We start from the raw sequence: 14,770 nt of genomic DNA on the forward strand, positions 1-14,770 counted from the left end.
GGTGTAAAAAGAACACTACTAACATCTTATTTTTGACAGATATTTGTTTACACAAGGCATGACAGTCTCCATGACTGCCATGCCTTTAGTGACAGTCCGAAGACTAAGAAAAATCGATTGGCGTAAGAATAAATACATATATTTCGAATGACTTGGCCTAAAAAGCGCCGCATTTCCACTGGGATAAAATATAGATGTATGTAACACCTGTCATTCGGATGCCTGTTTTTTACACTTCCAGTTATAGATTAGCATACAGCTACTGGGAAAATCACTAATGAAGTCAATTAATATGACAATCATAAGCAGACATAAATGTTCAAAAAATAGAAATGGTCTATGAAATGACTAGACCATACATTAATTTAATCAGTATTATTAATTTATTTTAAACCTGTTATGGTAGTTTCTTTAAGCCACAGTTTGTCGCATGATAAAATAACTTTTCCAATATTAAAATTTTGGATTAAAATTAGTCTGGGTTGAGTAAAGAGAGTGTAAAAGGTTGCAATTTAGTAAATAAAAATAAAATTAAAAAAATCGATTTTATTTTTAATAATAATGGAATTGATGTACATAGAGATAGATAATAGATAGAGATACACAGGGTAATGTGAAAATATTTAAAAGTAAAACATTTAAATATAGATGTATGAATTATACAAACATTTAAAATACAAAGTGAATCAAAAGTTACTATACACACTATTTAAAATTACTTTTTATATAATATAAAAAGATACTTAAATTTTAAAATGAGAAAGCTAACGACTTTTGATACACTATGTATTTATTATAATAAAAATGTCTGAATAAAAACTGTTGTTTTAAAGAAAAGTAAGCGTACTTTCTAGTTAATAACATTTTAATATCTTTTATTATGGTACGAAATATAATTTACAGGTGGTTGAATATGAAATAAAATATTAGCCATAGGACTTCATGAAGGCTTCCTTGGAATGTACTATTTCTTCAGATTCATACCTGCAGAGTCACAATTCACAATTTATAAAATATTACTTGCTAAAAAGTAAATTATTTTTCTTCATTTATATATCGGATTTATTGAGACATTCTGTATTAACGATTAGTTCAATCACTAATTAATAATTAATAATAATAATAATAAAACGCCAATAGGTTTTGCTGTTCCCTATTTAAAAGTTTCGTGTATTTTCGAGTGGTGTAAACTCGAACTTTAATTTCCAGTTTCGAAAATTTTTATGATCTCCTAGAAAATAAAATAAACAGTTAATGTAAATATTTTGAGTGTTTTCTACTAAGCATTATTTGTTTGTTGTTTTGTATGAGTCATTATAAATTTGTATCTTTAAAACAACGTGCTTCTTTCAGTTATTGTATATCTGATTTTTAGGGAAATTTCTCTGTAGGTCTATTTGAATAACTATATAAAAATAGGAACTTTTAAGTCTCACGTAACATTTATGGTCCCCGAGGAAACGGGACGGGGCGTTAATTGAGCATTATGTATTAAGCTGATGAAGATTATTAATATACACAATTAAAATTTAAATTGTATTGATAAGTTATTAGTTTGGTTGCAAAATATGGGCTTTGAGGAAGTTCATTAAACTTATTGTATACATTTAACATTGAAAACAGAGAAAGTGGTCGTCGTTTATTAAATAATTTTTATTCCATCATAATTAATATTCACGAACTTTAATCTCCGGTTGTACCTCCCGTACACGTGTATGGGAGGTACAGGTAAGAATAGTGGATTGAGAAAATGAATAGAAACTCTCGAAAATATTGGAAACTTGGTTTTTGAAACACTTGGCTTTCGTACCTACAAGCTTTACTTTCGGATCAAATTTGGTTCGTAGCTGATAAGAGGTAGAAGAATATTTTAAATTACAAAGTAACAATAAAAAAAATTTTTTTTTCATAATTGAATAGATTCAGCAGAAGGATACTTTTGCATTCAATTCTGATAACGGTAAGAGATGGAGGAATGAATATTGTTAAAAATAGTTTTTCATCAGAGAACAAAAATTTTCTAATTTTTATTTTTTAGCCACAACTTTTATAGATTTTTTGTTTTCTATTTCCTATCAATACCGACCAACGACCTTAGTTGACATATATATGTCCTCGAAAGTTAAGATCAAACCCAAGATTCTTCATTCAACCTCCTACAATTTTCGTCGGAACATATATTTTAAATACCTATAGTTTTCTATATTTTCAGAATTTACTATGCGTTTTTCAAACACTCTATGCGAAAGTATAAAACAAAGTTGTACTCAATATAACATTACAAATTTACTGAATGTACTAGAATATACAGTGGATTTTTTTTTACGACATTAATACTGTGAATATTTTTTAAGAAACAACTAAACTATTTGCATTAAGTTAATCGCGATAAACTTCAAATGATTTAAATACTATTACAATTATGAAATGTACATTATATTTACCTGGATTTTTTACTTTTGTGATTTCTATCGTCGCTATGGTCACGTGATCGTTTTTTATCACTTGATGAACTTTTATGATGTTTATCACGACTGCTACTATTATTCTTTGATGGACTATGTTTAGATGATGACGATGAATGATGTTTACTATTTGAAGATGAGTGTTTTGATGAACTGTAAACAAAAAATTTGAAAAATACATTACGCAACTGAATTCTTTAATGTATAAATCAATCTCATTCGCATTTAACAGAAGAAAAATCCTGGTGAAAAATATTGTAAATAGAAATAAAATCAATATTATACTCAAAAACTCTAAATTTTTAATTTTGTGACACAATGCGTAGAAACACATATAATACCACCTTACTAAAGTTAAGAAAATTTTGAATATTACTGTAAACATTTAGATTCTTACGATCTTTTAAAATCAATCTATCTATTTGTTTTGAATTTTATTTTTTTAATTTTCCAAAATGTGGTAAATTATTTGAAGTAACCTTAAATTAAATAATAAAAAAAACCTTGATACAATTTTAAAGCCATATGTAACAAAAGTCAAAATATAATCTAAGAAGAATACCACAATTTTAGACAATTTTTAATGCTGAAATTTCTACGAACAGTCTCTCACTCGAATGAGAGTGATTCAAGACTGCATTCATTATTCATTTCACTAAAACGTGAAATTTCAAGTATGATTTATTAATTGATTCCTTTTACATAGGTTATCAGTCATAAACATTCCTGTCCTATTAGTGCATACCTAATGAACAATTTTTGCTAATTCAGAAAAATGGTTCATTGAAAAAAGTTAGGTCGACAAAACTTCTTCACGAGGATTTTTTCGCAGATTGTAAATTATTGGCGACTTACCTATGATGTTTGTCATTACTTGACGATTTACTACTTTTATGATGCGACGAGCTTGAATGCTTGTTATTACTTGACGAATGTTTATTTGATGAAGATGAATGATGTCGATTCGAACTGCTACTTCCTCGATGTCGACTACTTGATGAAGTTTTAGATTTAGCTCCAGCATAACCACCTTCCTCTTCATAAGTTCGGCGTTCCCTATCTTCTTCAGCCGCTTCACGTTCCAAATCGGACCAATCTTTACCAGATTCTTCATCACTACCTAACTCCTCTTCAGAGTCTTCTGAATCGCCCTCTGTATCTCCCTCGGAATATTCACTATCGTCATCACTCTCATCCATATTACTATCTAAATCTGATGGTTCATAAGCATCGTCTTCTTCATCTTCATCATCATCGTTTGCGCCATTTTCTTCGTCACTCTCTGGGTCTAAGAATGTCCAACCATCATTTTCGAAAAATCCTTCAGGATCGTCGGTAATTGTTTTCATAATTTTGGTCCAATTTAACGATTGTATACCCTCAGAGTATCGAATGTCACAGGAATTCAGCCATTCTTTGACATGATCCAGCATAGTCATGGGTATAGCATTTACCATGGCGACCTTTTTGTGGTAGTCCTTAAAAACGAACACCATATCGAAATTTTTCAAGTGAAATTGTACACGTTCAAAATGCACCAATTCAACATCTTCCAAGGTGATTACAAAAGGTGGCCATTCAGTTAAATTGACTAAACATCCACTAGTAGGTTGTAATAAAACTGTACTACGAAATGGTACTCCAGGAAAACCAAGTTCACGAAACGGTGTATCAAATTCGATTTCTTGTTTCTGTTCAACTTTTTCACAAAAACTCTTAAATGCTGTTGTTAATTTATGCCGCAACTCACGTTCCGATTGTTCTGCTGCCAAATCGTCGCGATCATGCATGTGTTGATGTTTTCCTAAATCTGTGGTAATTTCTCCGACTTCTGTGTAGAATTGGACGTCCAAATGCTTCTTTTTACCAAACATGATAGCATGTTTTAAGTGGAAATGGAGTAAAATTATCATTTCACCTTCACATGGCTGGAAGAAGGCGTTCTTAATGTTATTGTAGAGGATATCAACTTTATCACCACGCACGGATGTGTAACGGAAACCATTTGTATGAGATTCAAGAGAGCCAGTCATACGTTTTGTAACAATGTTGGGTCGGATGTATAAATCTTTTAACTTTGGATTACCCTTGTTCTGAGATAAGATTAGAGTATCTTGTTTAACTAAATCCTCTTTTTCCCGTTCTTCAGCTTCACGATTTTTAAATTTCTTTTGTACTTCCTTAATTAAACGAAATGCTGTGTTTAGGTTTGAAGATGGTGGAGATATTTCACCGGGTTCTTTAGTATTTGTGCTACGATATGTGACTTCTTTAACGAATGTCGCATCTGGTTGAGGATACATTCCACCCTCATTTCGACCCATGGTTGCACCAGGATGAAAGAAATTTATACGTAAATATGTATAATCACCTTCCACAGATTGTGATATATTTTTTATTGTAGAGATGTGATATGGAACTGGAATACCAAATATTGGTAAGATTACAGTTTCATATTTACGATCGACGTAAAGTTTTAACTCTTTAACTTCAGGTTCGCGCGGCATTGAATTGATATTTTTGTATGATACTGTGGATTTTCGTACTTTTTCTGTCTCTTTACCACTTGACTGTTTTGCTAAACGTTCTTTTGCTTTAGCATTTAATTGTGCGGCTAATTCTTTTTGATGTTCTTTACGTTTTTCTTCAGATGAATGTTCCGTACGTAATTTCGATTCAATTACAGCTGTTCGCTTTCCACGACCTTTTTTAAAAATATTAAATTAATTTTAAGACGGTAAAAATTATACATGTACATTCAGTTAACCTTCTGATTTTTAAAAGATTTTATAGATTCTATAGATAATTTAGGGTATACCATAATTTAGTATAGAGTGATTTATTAGACATATACATTTAGGACAGCGTTATGCAAGAAATCTTTCGTTTTGATGTTTCTAAGTTAACATTGTATATCAGCACAACGTTTGCAAATTATTCATATTTACCTACAAAAGTAAAAAGCTGTATGGCATGTATTTTATGATGTTGCCTGTCTAGACAGATTCGTGTAAAAGTTAAACCAACATCAATTATCATTTTGGAATGGACATTATTAGCTTGATTTAGAAAAAAAAACTTCAATTGTTTGGTACCGAGGCTATGGAGTCAACATATATCAGAAAATAAAAGTATTTATGTTTAATGAATATAAAATTTAAATTCAACCTTAATTTATTATTTTCTTAAAATCATTCTAAAAAAATATACACTCGTTATATATATTAGGCTTGGCCATTGCTAGATCATAGTCGAAGGAGGATGAAAAGTATATCAACGCCGATTAAGATTAGGAAAATTTTGCAATAATCTCGCGTGACTAACATATAAAAAATTTATTTTCAATTTTTTGAAATATCGATAAAATTACGAAACATATTTTAGCTCCAAAAAAAACCTGATCTGTAGAATAAAATATCCCGAAATTAAAATCTTCTCGCGCATTTCAAGTTTCTTTAATCTAGCTAAAAATTTAATCTTAGGCATCTAAATCTTAATGTATTCTAAGCAACTTTCTCTAATTTTTTTTCTTTCTGTATTATGCCCTGGTGATAATTAAGAAATTTAACAGAGAACCGCATCTCAATTAGTTACTTAACTAATTAAATGACCGTTACCTATTCTCATTACTTGATGAATGAAGCTTTACACTGGACTCGTTATGCTACTCGCAATAATAAAGGGGGTGGTTTTAAAATTAAAACTTTCATGCAAAACAAACAGATACACTATTACAATATTTTAAAGGTTTTTTTTTTCATAAAATTCTTTAAAAATTGAAATGAAAAACAAAGAATGCATATTAGCTAAAAAGCAAAACTTAGTTCAAAGTCTACAAACAACAAAAAAATGCAAAAATTTATTCATAGCCTAGCCAAAAACTATTATTGAAGTTTTGGTTAGGCTACTAATTTTTGTGATAAAAACGGGGATAGAAGTGTATTGCATTGTTTATTTATTTTTTTTTTTTACTAAATATTTGTATAATAAAGCTCCGAAAAATAGCTAATTATTCATTTTGTCTCAGCATTCTAATAGAATTTTTTTCAAACACAAGCCAGAATAAAACTGATGATGAAAATTATGAGGCCTAATGAAAATATTCTTTTATATATTATAAATACACATCATGCTATTGGAAACTATAAATACTCTATGTGTTACTTGGAAAAAAGAAGAAAGAAAAACAATCAGAATTAATATTAAGAAAACATTATATATAAAAATTTGATTTACCTTTCGCTTTTGTTGTCAATTTTCATCGATTTAAATAGAAAAAAAAGAAAATAAGGAAAAAAAATGAATATTAATGTTTTTATTCTTTACTTTTTATGATAATCATGCTTCTCAAAGACCAACATAAAATATTAGACTGCTTTTAAAAGTAGTTTAGGTTTTGCTATCTCCTCAAAATTTTCGAAATATATTTTAAACTTTAAAGGTAGCGAAAATACTCATTAGATTTATTAACAATTTTGAAATTCACTTTTCGTAAACAATATATTTAATAGTATATTACACATCTAAGAAGCAAAAGTAAAGAATGACCCAGATCTGTTCAATTTCGCCAGAGGCGAAGCTGAGGGTCACAAGCATGAGATCTAAAACATTCTTTACTTGCTTCCGTGGTATGTATACTATTTTTCTACTCGGCGAAGGTGGAAAGCGACAATTTCGTTTAGCACAGCGGGACGAAAGTTGTCACTTTCCGCCCGGTTGGAGAACAAATTTTTTCTCACCTCTGGGGAAAAAAAATAGTATACACACCACGGGAGGAAGTAAATAATGTCTCAGATCTCATGTTCATTGTCATGTTGTATTGTGTTCATTGGTGACAAACATGAGATCTGAGTCATTCTTTACTTGCTCCCGTGGTGTGTATACTATTTTTTTCCTAGATGTGTAATGTACTATTCCCTCACAATAATTGAAAAGAAAAAACAAGATTGGGAGTTGGGGATCACCAATCCACCCTAAATTTACAGTTGTGAGTATTTGTTGTTGGTCTTGTAGAAAACTTTATTCAAATTTAAATTGAAAACCTCAGCTTTTTTATATTTTAGAGAGACGATCAAATAGAGAACGATTTTCAGTTTGGCAAGAACAATTTTTGAGATAGTCCTGTTAATTTTCATGAAAATGGGTGGAATTTATGGTAGACTATTAATCTAGCTTCGAGTCACAATACCAACTTGCCAGTTGATATTGACAACTTAACTGGATTATTTCGTTAAAACTACAGTCATTATAACTTTTTCTAAACATCATTCTTTATAAATTAATGTATTTATTAAGCTTATCTTGCAAAACTGTACATCTTTTTTCATTTGATAATATCTCTAGGTTTAAAAATTTCTGAAATTGTATACTAAATATTGAGAAAAATGTATTCATACTAATTTGGAAATAGCTTTTTGCTAGCCAGCTAATGTACATCAAAACCCGGATGAAAGGTTTCGATGAATTGATTTTTTGATAATGTATTATGTGTTAAGTTATGAAAATTATTCTTGAAAATGCAAATTCTAAACGAGGGAGGTAGTCCTGATAATAAAATTTACGCATACAAAATTTTGCTCATTACATTTTTGGGTTAAATTTTTAGTATATGTATTACAATTTTCACTTTAAGCCGAATATCCCATTTACACTAAGTGTGTACAAAACAGTGTAAATCTTCAATTGAAATTTGAACAAAAGCAAAATTAGTGAAATATTTTATTTAAACATACCTAATATTTCTGGCTCTTTACTTTTTGCTTTCGTATCCTCAACTTCCTCTTCCTCCTCTTCATCTTCATCTTTTAAAAATATCCCAATATTTTTTATCTTTTTCTTCGATACCGTTAAAATCGATGCCGGTTGACTATTATCATTTACCATAACTGTATCCCCGATAAACAATGCATAAACTTTACCCTCTTTATCCTGAGCTTCATTATTTTGTAGATTGGACAGACCAATGTTTAAATTAAACACCATTCCTTTTTTTAATACGGCCGTAGTTTTTGGGCCAATTAAAAGTGATGATTCCCGAAATTCAATACCCATTGCAAAACCAAAATTTTTTGTTAAATGATCCAACAAATGTGGCTTTTCCTTTTTGGTAAATGTGATAACAGATTCGTACACGTCACTGAGTTTATTTCCAGAAGTTAGTTGCTTCAATAGCTCTTCTTCCGCTTGTAATAAATAATTATAATTATCTTGGATCGTTTGCGTTGGATTTACGAGTAGTGTTCGAACGATATTCGAACAATACGACTTGTACCGTGCCCCCAGTGAACAAATAATAGCTCCAAAATGTAACACATTTTTATCGGCCACAATACTAAACTTTAAATTGTAATTTCCACCACTTTGTATAATTGCTGGATAACACATATCAATTTGAGTTGTATCGACACCAGTTACATACTTTTTATCGGTAATGGCGGATTCAACACCTTCTGCTAATTTGTTATGCTTTACTTTCTATAATAAAAAGAAAACAGTTTTTTAATTACAAATATAATTAACACAGTGAAATATCAGCGAATTAAATTTTAAGTTTTTCGTACTTCTTTTCTAGAAAATATAAAGTCATAGATTCGAACACTTATGTCGCCTCCAGTTATATATTGTGAGAGGATTGAAGAGAACTGATTCGGGAACAAGAATAAAGTAGATTGTGATTGAAACTATTGAATAATAAGGGAGATGGGTGTTGAGCAGATATATCATTGAGAATCTTACATTTGCAATTTTATTAACTCGATAGAAATATAGGAATGAAGAGGCAGTCTATACTTTGTAAATCGTTGTAAGCGATCTAATTTTTTTTGGGAGCAAATCTGATAAGAATTAAATATTTCAAAATCTTTTAAAGTAAATCTGATATTTCTATTTAAAATTTATGAATATGTTTACCTTATCTGAATCAATAATTTCCATAATTTGATCTTTTAAATACTTTGTAAAAACATCGACTGAGACCATACAGGCTTTTTTTATAGTAATAATTTCTGCATCATCTTTTGGGCACATTATATAAGCAGCAGCTGCACTCACATCTACTGTGGCAAAATTCTCTTCTTTAATAGCAGCACGCCAAGCATCCATAAATTCACCAGGATAATTATCTTTAGAAAACACACCCAATGTTTTCCCATTTTTACTTTGTTTAATTGCTGCGATTATTTTTTTAAAATTTTCTTTATCTTTATCATTCTACAAAAATAATTGTTGTGTATTATAGCTTTTTTTTAATCACGAACAACTATGCAAAAAATTAGGACCAAATAATTTATGAAATATATTAAGGTATACTAAGTTTAGTCTCGAGTTTGTGACGCTTAAAAATATTGATACTACGAATCAAATTTTGCTATAAGTGTTCATAAAATCACCTAATTAATCCATTTCCGATTGCCCGTAGTCTGTCTGTCCGTCCATGCGTGATCATAATAACTCAAAAATGAAAAGAGATATCAAGCTAAACTTTTCATAGCTTGCTCAGAACATAAAAGGTGAGGTTGAGATTGTAAATGAGCAACATTAAGGTCAAGGTTATGGCGTGTAAAGGTAAAGGAGCACATTCCCTTATGGCTGTTTGATTCAAAAAGTGTCCACAAAATAGCATTAAATAAACGGCGCTCGTGTAGGGCAGTGTATGATCTGAAGTGAACTGTATGTATATCTAAGTAGCTGTATGCATGGTCCACTGGAACATCAACGCCAGCTTAATTTAATGCAATTTGAGGGTCACTTTTTTAAGACAGAAATTGTGCTCCTTTACCTCTACACTCCATAGTCAAGATCATGGATCAATAGGACCCATCTTGTAAACCGTTAGGAAAAAAACAAAACTTTGAATGTAAGAAGTGTTCCTTAAAAAAAAAATTTAAAAAAATTCTCTTTGATACTTTTTTTCGTAAACATCACTGTTTACCGGTGAGGGCGCAAATTAGGTTAGAGCATTATATAATACGTATAGATGTATTGTATTGTATCAAGTATATATGTATTGTATAAATTTGAAATTTATACGTTAAAATCCAAATATTATCAATTTATACGTTACTTTGTGTGTAAGAGTGACTATCTTTCTTTGCTTACATGACGTAAAAAAACCAAACGATTGCGTAATCAACACTGTCTATACATGCTATTTCAAAAATTAATTGTTTAATTTCAATATGAGTTAAGTATTGGTTCAACCCGAATAGCAGAATTTATGAGGAATCTGTGATTTTCAAAAATATACGTTTCTGATAAATTTTAGGAATAAATATTTTACATTCATAACGATTAGAATATGTCTGGAGCGACTAAATCAAACTTTCTGATTCCAAACTAAGCTCAGACAAACTTTTTGAAAACATTCTGATTTTTTTATTTGAACTAATTTGAATAAAAACGAAATATACTCACTCGATCTCGAACAAGTAATTTTACAGATGGTATTGATTCGTCTTTTGCATTTTCTACTTGTCGCAAAAATTCAATTTTCTTTTTACTAGCCAAAAAGTATATAGCTTCATGGGTTAAAACCATTATTGTGTCTGTTAATTCGTATCCTAATAGCCATGTCTAAAAAGTACAACAAATTTTTTATTATAATTGCTTATCAAATTTTCGTTAGTTTTCGATCTATATTTCTATATAATTGCTAATCACATTTCCGTTAGTTTCCGACATATATTTTCAAGAAACAATGATGCAAAATTTTGTAATTTGAATTTTCTTCGATATTGTGTCATTGGATATAAGTTTTGTAGCATTTAATAAGACAAATGTGAAGGAAAAAATGTTTGTAAAAACAAAACTCTTATAAACAATGTCTTTACTCTTTATTATAAAAAGAAATAAGGCAGTCTGGCCTCTGTGTACATGCGTAATATTTATTTTAGCCATGTAAGTACGCATAAAAACCGTACACTTCATAGAAACATGATTTTTGATATAATTTCTCCAAGAAACAACCTAGGAAATTGGGTGCACCTATTGATGTTATAAAATATTCATAATTACGCTTAAACGTAATTCATGAGTTATTTGAGGCCGGATCATAAAATATTGACATTTGATAACCTAGACAAAGCATGGTTTTTTAATTACCTGTAACGCAGCGGATTTACTATAAACAATTTCCTCATCAACTCCGACTGCCGTAACTAAACAGTCCATTTTAGAAAATGATTCATCATTTCCATTTTCAACATTCTATAAAAAAGAAGAAAAATGATAGTACATATGAAAAATAAAAAATTAATTTTCTATAATTTTCTCTTACTTTCCACGCCGCATAAATTCTTTTCATACGACGAAAAAATGTATCCTTATCTAACTGTATATTTGCCATTTTCTAGAAAAATATATGAGTTTGAAATTTTTCAAACAAAAAAATGCATATTTCGCCGGCTAAACTTACTGTAATGAAGGCGGGAATTTAACTGACACTAAAAAAGAAACATTCACAAACACTAAACACTGAAGATTCGAATGAAATTTATTATAAAAAATGTTTTTAAATTATAAACAAAATTACAAAAGTTTGTTAGCTAATATTTGGGAGTTTTTTAGGTTCTAAAAATGAAATATGAAGTAATATTTTTGGTATGCAAATCCGAGTATATTTTGTGTAGCTCTCTGTCTTTTAATAGAAAGATGCCATGTTCCTTGAGTAAAAGATAATAGGTGCCATGTTTAAAGTTATGCTGTTTATATTTATAAAAAAATATGTAAAAGGGAAATTAAAATGAATTTGTATCTATTTTTTATACGCACACCTTCGAATAATATCTATTGTGATTAATCGCTAATTTTAAGTTTGGCGGTTTCTATAAAAATAACAATTTAAATAAAAATTGGAGGATCGACAAATTCGTGTAGCCGCCTAGTTTTGTTAATTTTTTTTTTTGCGAATAGTTAAAAGTACTTTTTTCTTATTTTTGGGTCATTTTACTGCCCGAGGAAAGAAAAAAATTGGTCATTTGAGAAATTTGAGCGATTTTTTTCGAATAGGAGGTTGACTCTAAAAAACTAATTATTCTAAAGAGATTTTTAATAATTTTTAACTCCCGGACCAAAAAGAGGTGTCTTTGAGAAAGTTTAAATGCTATCTATGTGTTTGTGTCTAACGATGGACAGATTTTGATTTCCGTTTTTTTTTAAAGATAATTTAATGTAGTTTCAAGAAAATTGGTTCAGTTTGGAGAGGGCTAATAGGGGGGTAATATATAAAGACCATATTATCCTATTATCCTAGAGAGGGCTTACAGAAAAAAATCGCATTTGTCGAGTTTTTTAAATTTTGTTAATTTCAATTGTAAAATAATTTCAATATAATTTTTGATGTATGTTTCATTTGTCTCCAAAATCTGTTTTATTTGCTCAATAGATAGCAGAATTACTATAGTGATGGTTCATCGATGGGTTTTGATAACGATTTTTATAGACAAAATCAAGAATTTAACTTAAACCGTTTTAGATTTGGTGGTCCTTAAATAAATATTGTCGACCTAGGTCCAGACTTCACGGGTTTAATTCTAAATCCATTATTGTCTAAATGCAAGATGCGTGACTATTTTATATGATTTTAATTTATCCTCTTCAGAACTTACATGTTTATTCATCTCAAGTGTACTATTATTTTACACTTACATTTATTCTTAATTTTCAAATTTTAATGAAGTCAATGAATTAGAGCTCTCTACGGTCAATTTCACTGAATGGGCGTGTTTTGAACAACTTGTAGTGCAGAGGTGGATTCGCATCACATATGGTGGGAAACAAAGGGGTAAGCAAATAATGACAGACTGTACAGAAAAACTTTTTTCTGTAAGATTTAACTTAGAAATTCGGAAATGTTAGGGATAACATCTGCACTGCCCACTACTATATTTTATCTATGAACTACACTTAGATATTTAAGAGTCAAAAATTGATTGCGATCAGCCAATACTCCGTTCTTTTTTAAGGGAATGCCCTCTTTATAAATTTAGTAGCCATTAACTTTTACAGAAAGAAAAAGGTAAGCTATCAATGTAAGGGGATACAAATTTACCATGTCTGCTTTTGAAAAAAAAAAAACGGGTTGGTGTACGAAGTATTTTCTAACCACGACCATTGATGTCAGGATATAAACTCACATCTTACATTCCTTTTTTGGATATTCTTTGTTATTCCTCCGACATGCTGAGTTTTTAATTTATTTGCTTAAAAAGGTTTACAGTAATACATTATAAGTCAAGGCTTAAATTGTTAATTAAGGCTAGAAGTTCTAAAAGACTTTTGTATCGGCCAATATTTAATGCGAATATTCATCGAAGACGGCAATAAAAATAAAAACACTAAATTTAAATGTTTTTTTTATTTACAAATCAAGCTATAACAATATTTTAATCACTATTTTTTAAATAGAAATTTTAATTTAAATAATAATTTCAGTATCACCAAGTTCTTCATCAGATGGCAATTGTATGGTACTTGGATCTACTAAATTTGGATCAACATGGGGTAAACCTAGTTTTTCACGACGCCGAATTTCCAAATATGCTTGGCGTTGTGCCCAATCACGCATTTGCATATCAGGCATGTATGCCCATACAAAACCACCAATTATTAAACAGCATGTAACTGAGAAGAAAAACGTAGCATGAGTTACATTTTCATCCTCTTCTTGATTTTTGTAATCGAATCCATAACTAACCCAATTTTTATTTTTAGTCACTGTTTTACTGTCATCAACTTCACATTTTTCAGTAACTACAGCTGTATCTTGTGATTTCTTTGATGTAGATATTAACCGCAGTGTATTTAATTTAGGTGATATTAACTTTCGTAAAATATTAGGTCGTAATCTTGTTAGTGACGCCATTTTTATATAACACTGATAAGAAGAAATATTGGAATAATGTCTACTAAAATGTAGCTCGATTTGTATAATATTCGTTTTTATTCTCAAGGGCAAATCAAAATATACGGAGTACGGTTTGTTCTATCAGTGGAAATTAGTATATTACATACCTAGGGAGTAAAAGTAAAGAACATTTCAGATCTCATGTTCATTAGTCGTCCGAGGCGTAGCCAAAGTTAGTTGTCCTTGCTAGACAATTACCATATATGTATTAAATATATTACCAAATTTGTATTAAAATTATTACCAAATTTGTATTAATAATATTTGTATTAAAAGTTTCTTTACGTATTGACAAATTACGACGGCAACGTTTAGTAGCAGCTAGCAGTAGTTACCTTACAATGGCTAAAACAAACCTAAGCCTATTCACGGCGGGTTGTAACGATTTCTTACGAAGATGTTC

The 14,770-nt window shown here is 29.9% G+C and overlaps 2 protein-coding genes across 4 annotated transcripts; both read right to left on the minus strand.

The window, feature by feature from the left end:
- Positions 1-855: 855 nt before the first annotated feature.
- LOC123290693 (FACT complex subunit spt16) lies at positions 856-12,167 on the minus strand. Of its 3 annotated transcripts, XM_044870956.1 has the most exons (10): positions 11,878-12,166; positions 11,740-11,811; positions 11,565-11,669; positions 10,878-11,036; positions 9,375-9,674; positions 8,198-8,939; positions 6,702-6,707; positions 3,321-5,169; positions 2,445-2,618; positions 856-1,231 (listed from the first exon to the last, which is right to left on the minus strand). In XM_044870956.1, the coding sequence occupies exons 2-10, from the start codon at positions 11,806-11,808 to the stop codon at positions 1,222-1,224; spliced, it is 3,414 nt and encodes a 1,137-aa protein (XP_044726891.1). In that variant the 5' UTR covers positions 11,809-11,811; positions 11,878-12,166; the 3' UTR covers positions 856-1,221. The 3 variants fall into 3 exon arrangements, with proteins under 3 accessions (XP_044726891.1, XP_044726893.1, XP_044726892.1); XM_044870958.1 differs by lacking the exon at positions 6,702-6,707 and having other exon boundaries at positions 11,878-12,167; XM_044870957.1 differs by lacking the exon at positions 856-1,231 and having other exon boundaries at positions 2,441-2,618.
- A 1,667-nt stretch (positions 12,168-13,834) lies between these two features.
- LOC123290695 (NADH dehydrogenase [ubiquinone] 1 beta subcomplex subunit 11, mitochondrial) lies at positions 13,835-14,348 on the minus strand. The gene has a single exon (XM_044870961.1). The coding sequence runs from the start codon at positions 14,323-14,325 to the stop codon at positions 13,879-13,881; it is 447 nt and encodes a 148-aa protein (XP_044726896.1). The 5' UTR covers positions 14,326-14,348; the 3' UTR covers positions 13,835-13,878.
- Between the last annotated feature and the right edge of the window lie 422 nt (positions 14,349-14,770).

Source organism: Chrysoperla carnea, chromosome 1 (assembly GCF_905475395.1).
Source record: "Chrysoperla carnea chromosome 1, inChrCarn1.1, whole genome shotgun sequence".
In the NCBI taxonomy this organism is placed as follows: domain Eukaryota; kingdom Metazoa; phylum Arthropoda; class Insecta; order Neuroptera; family Chrysopidae; genus Chrysoperla; species Chrysoperla carnea.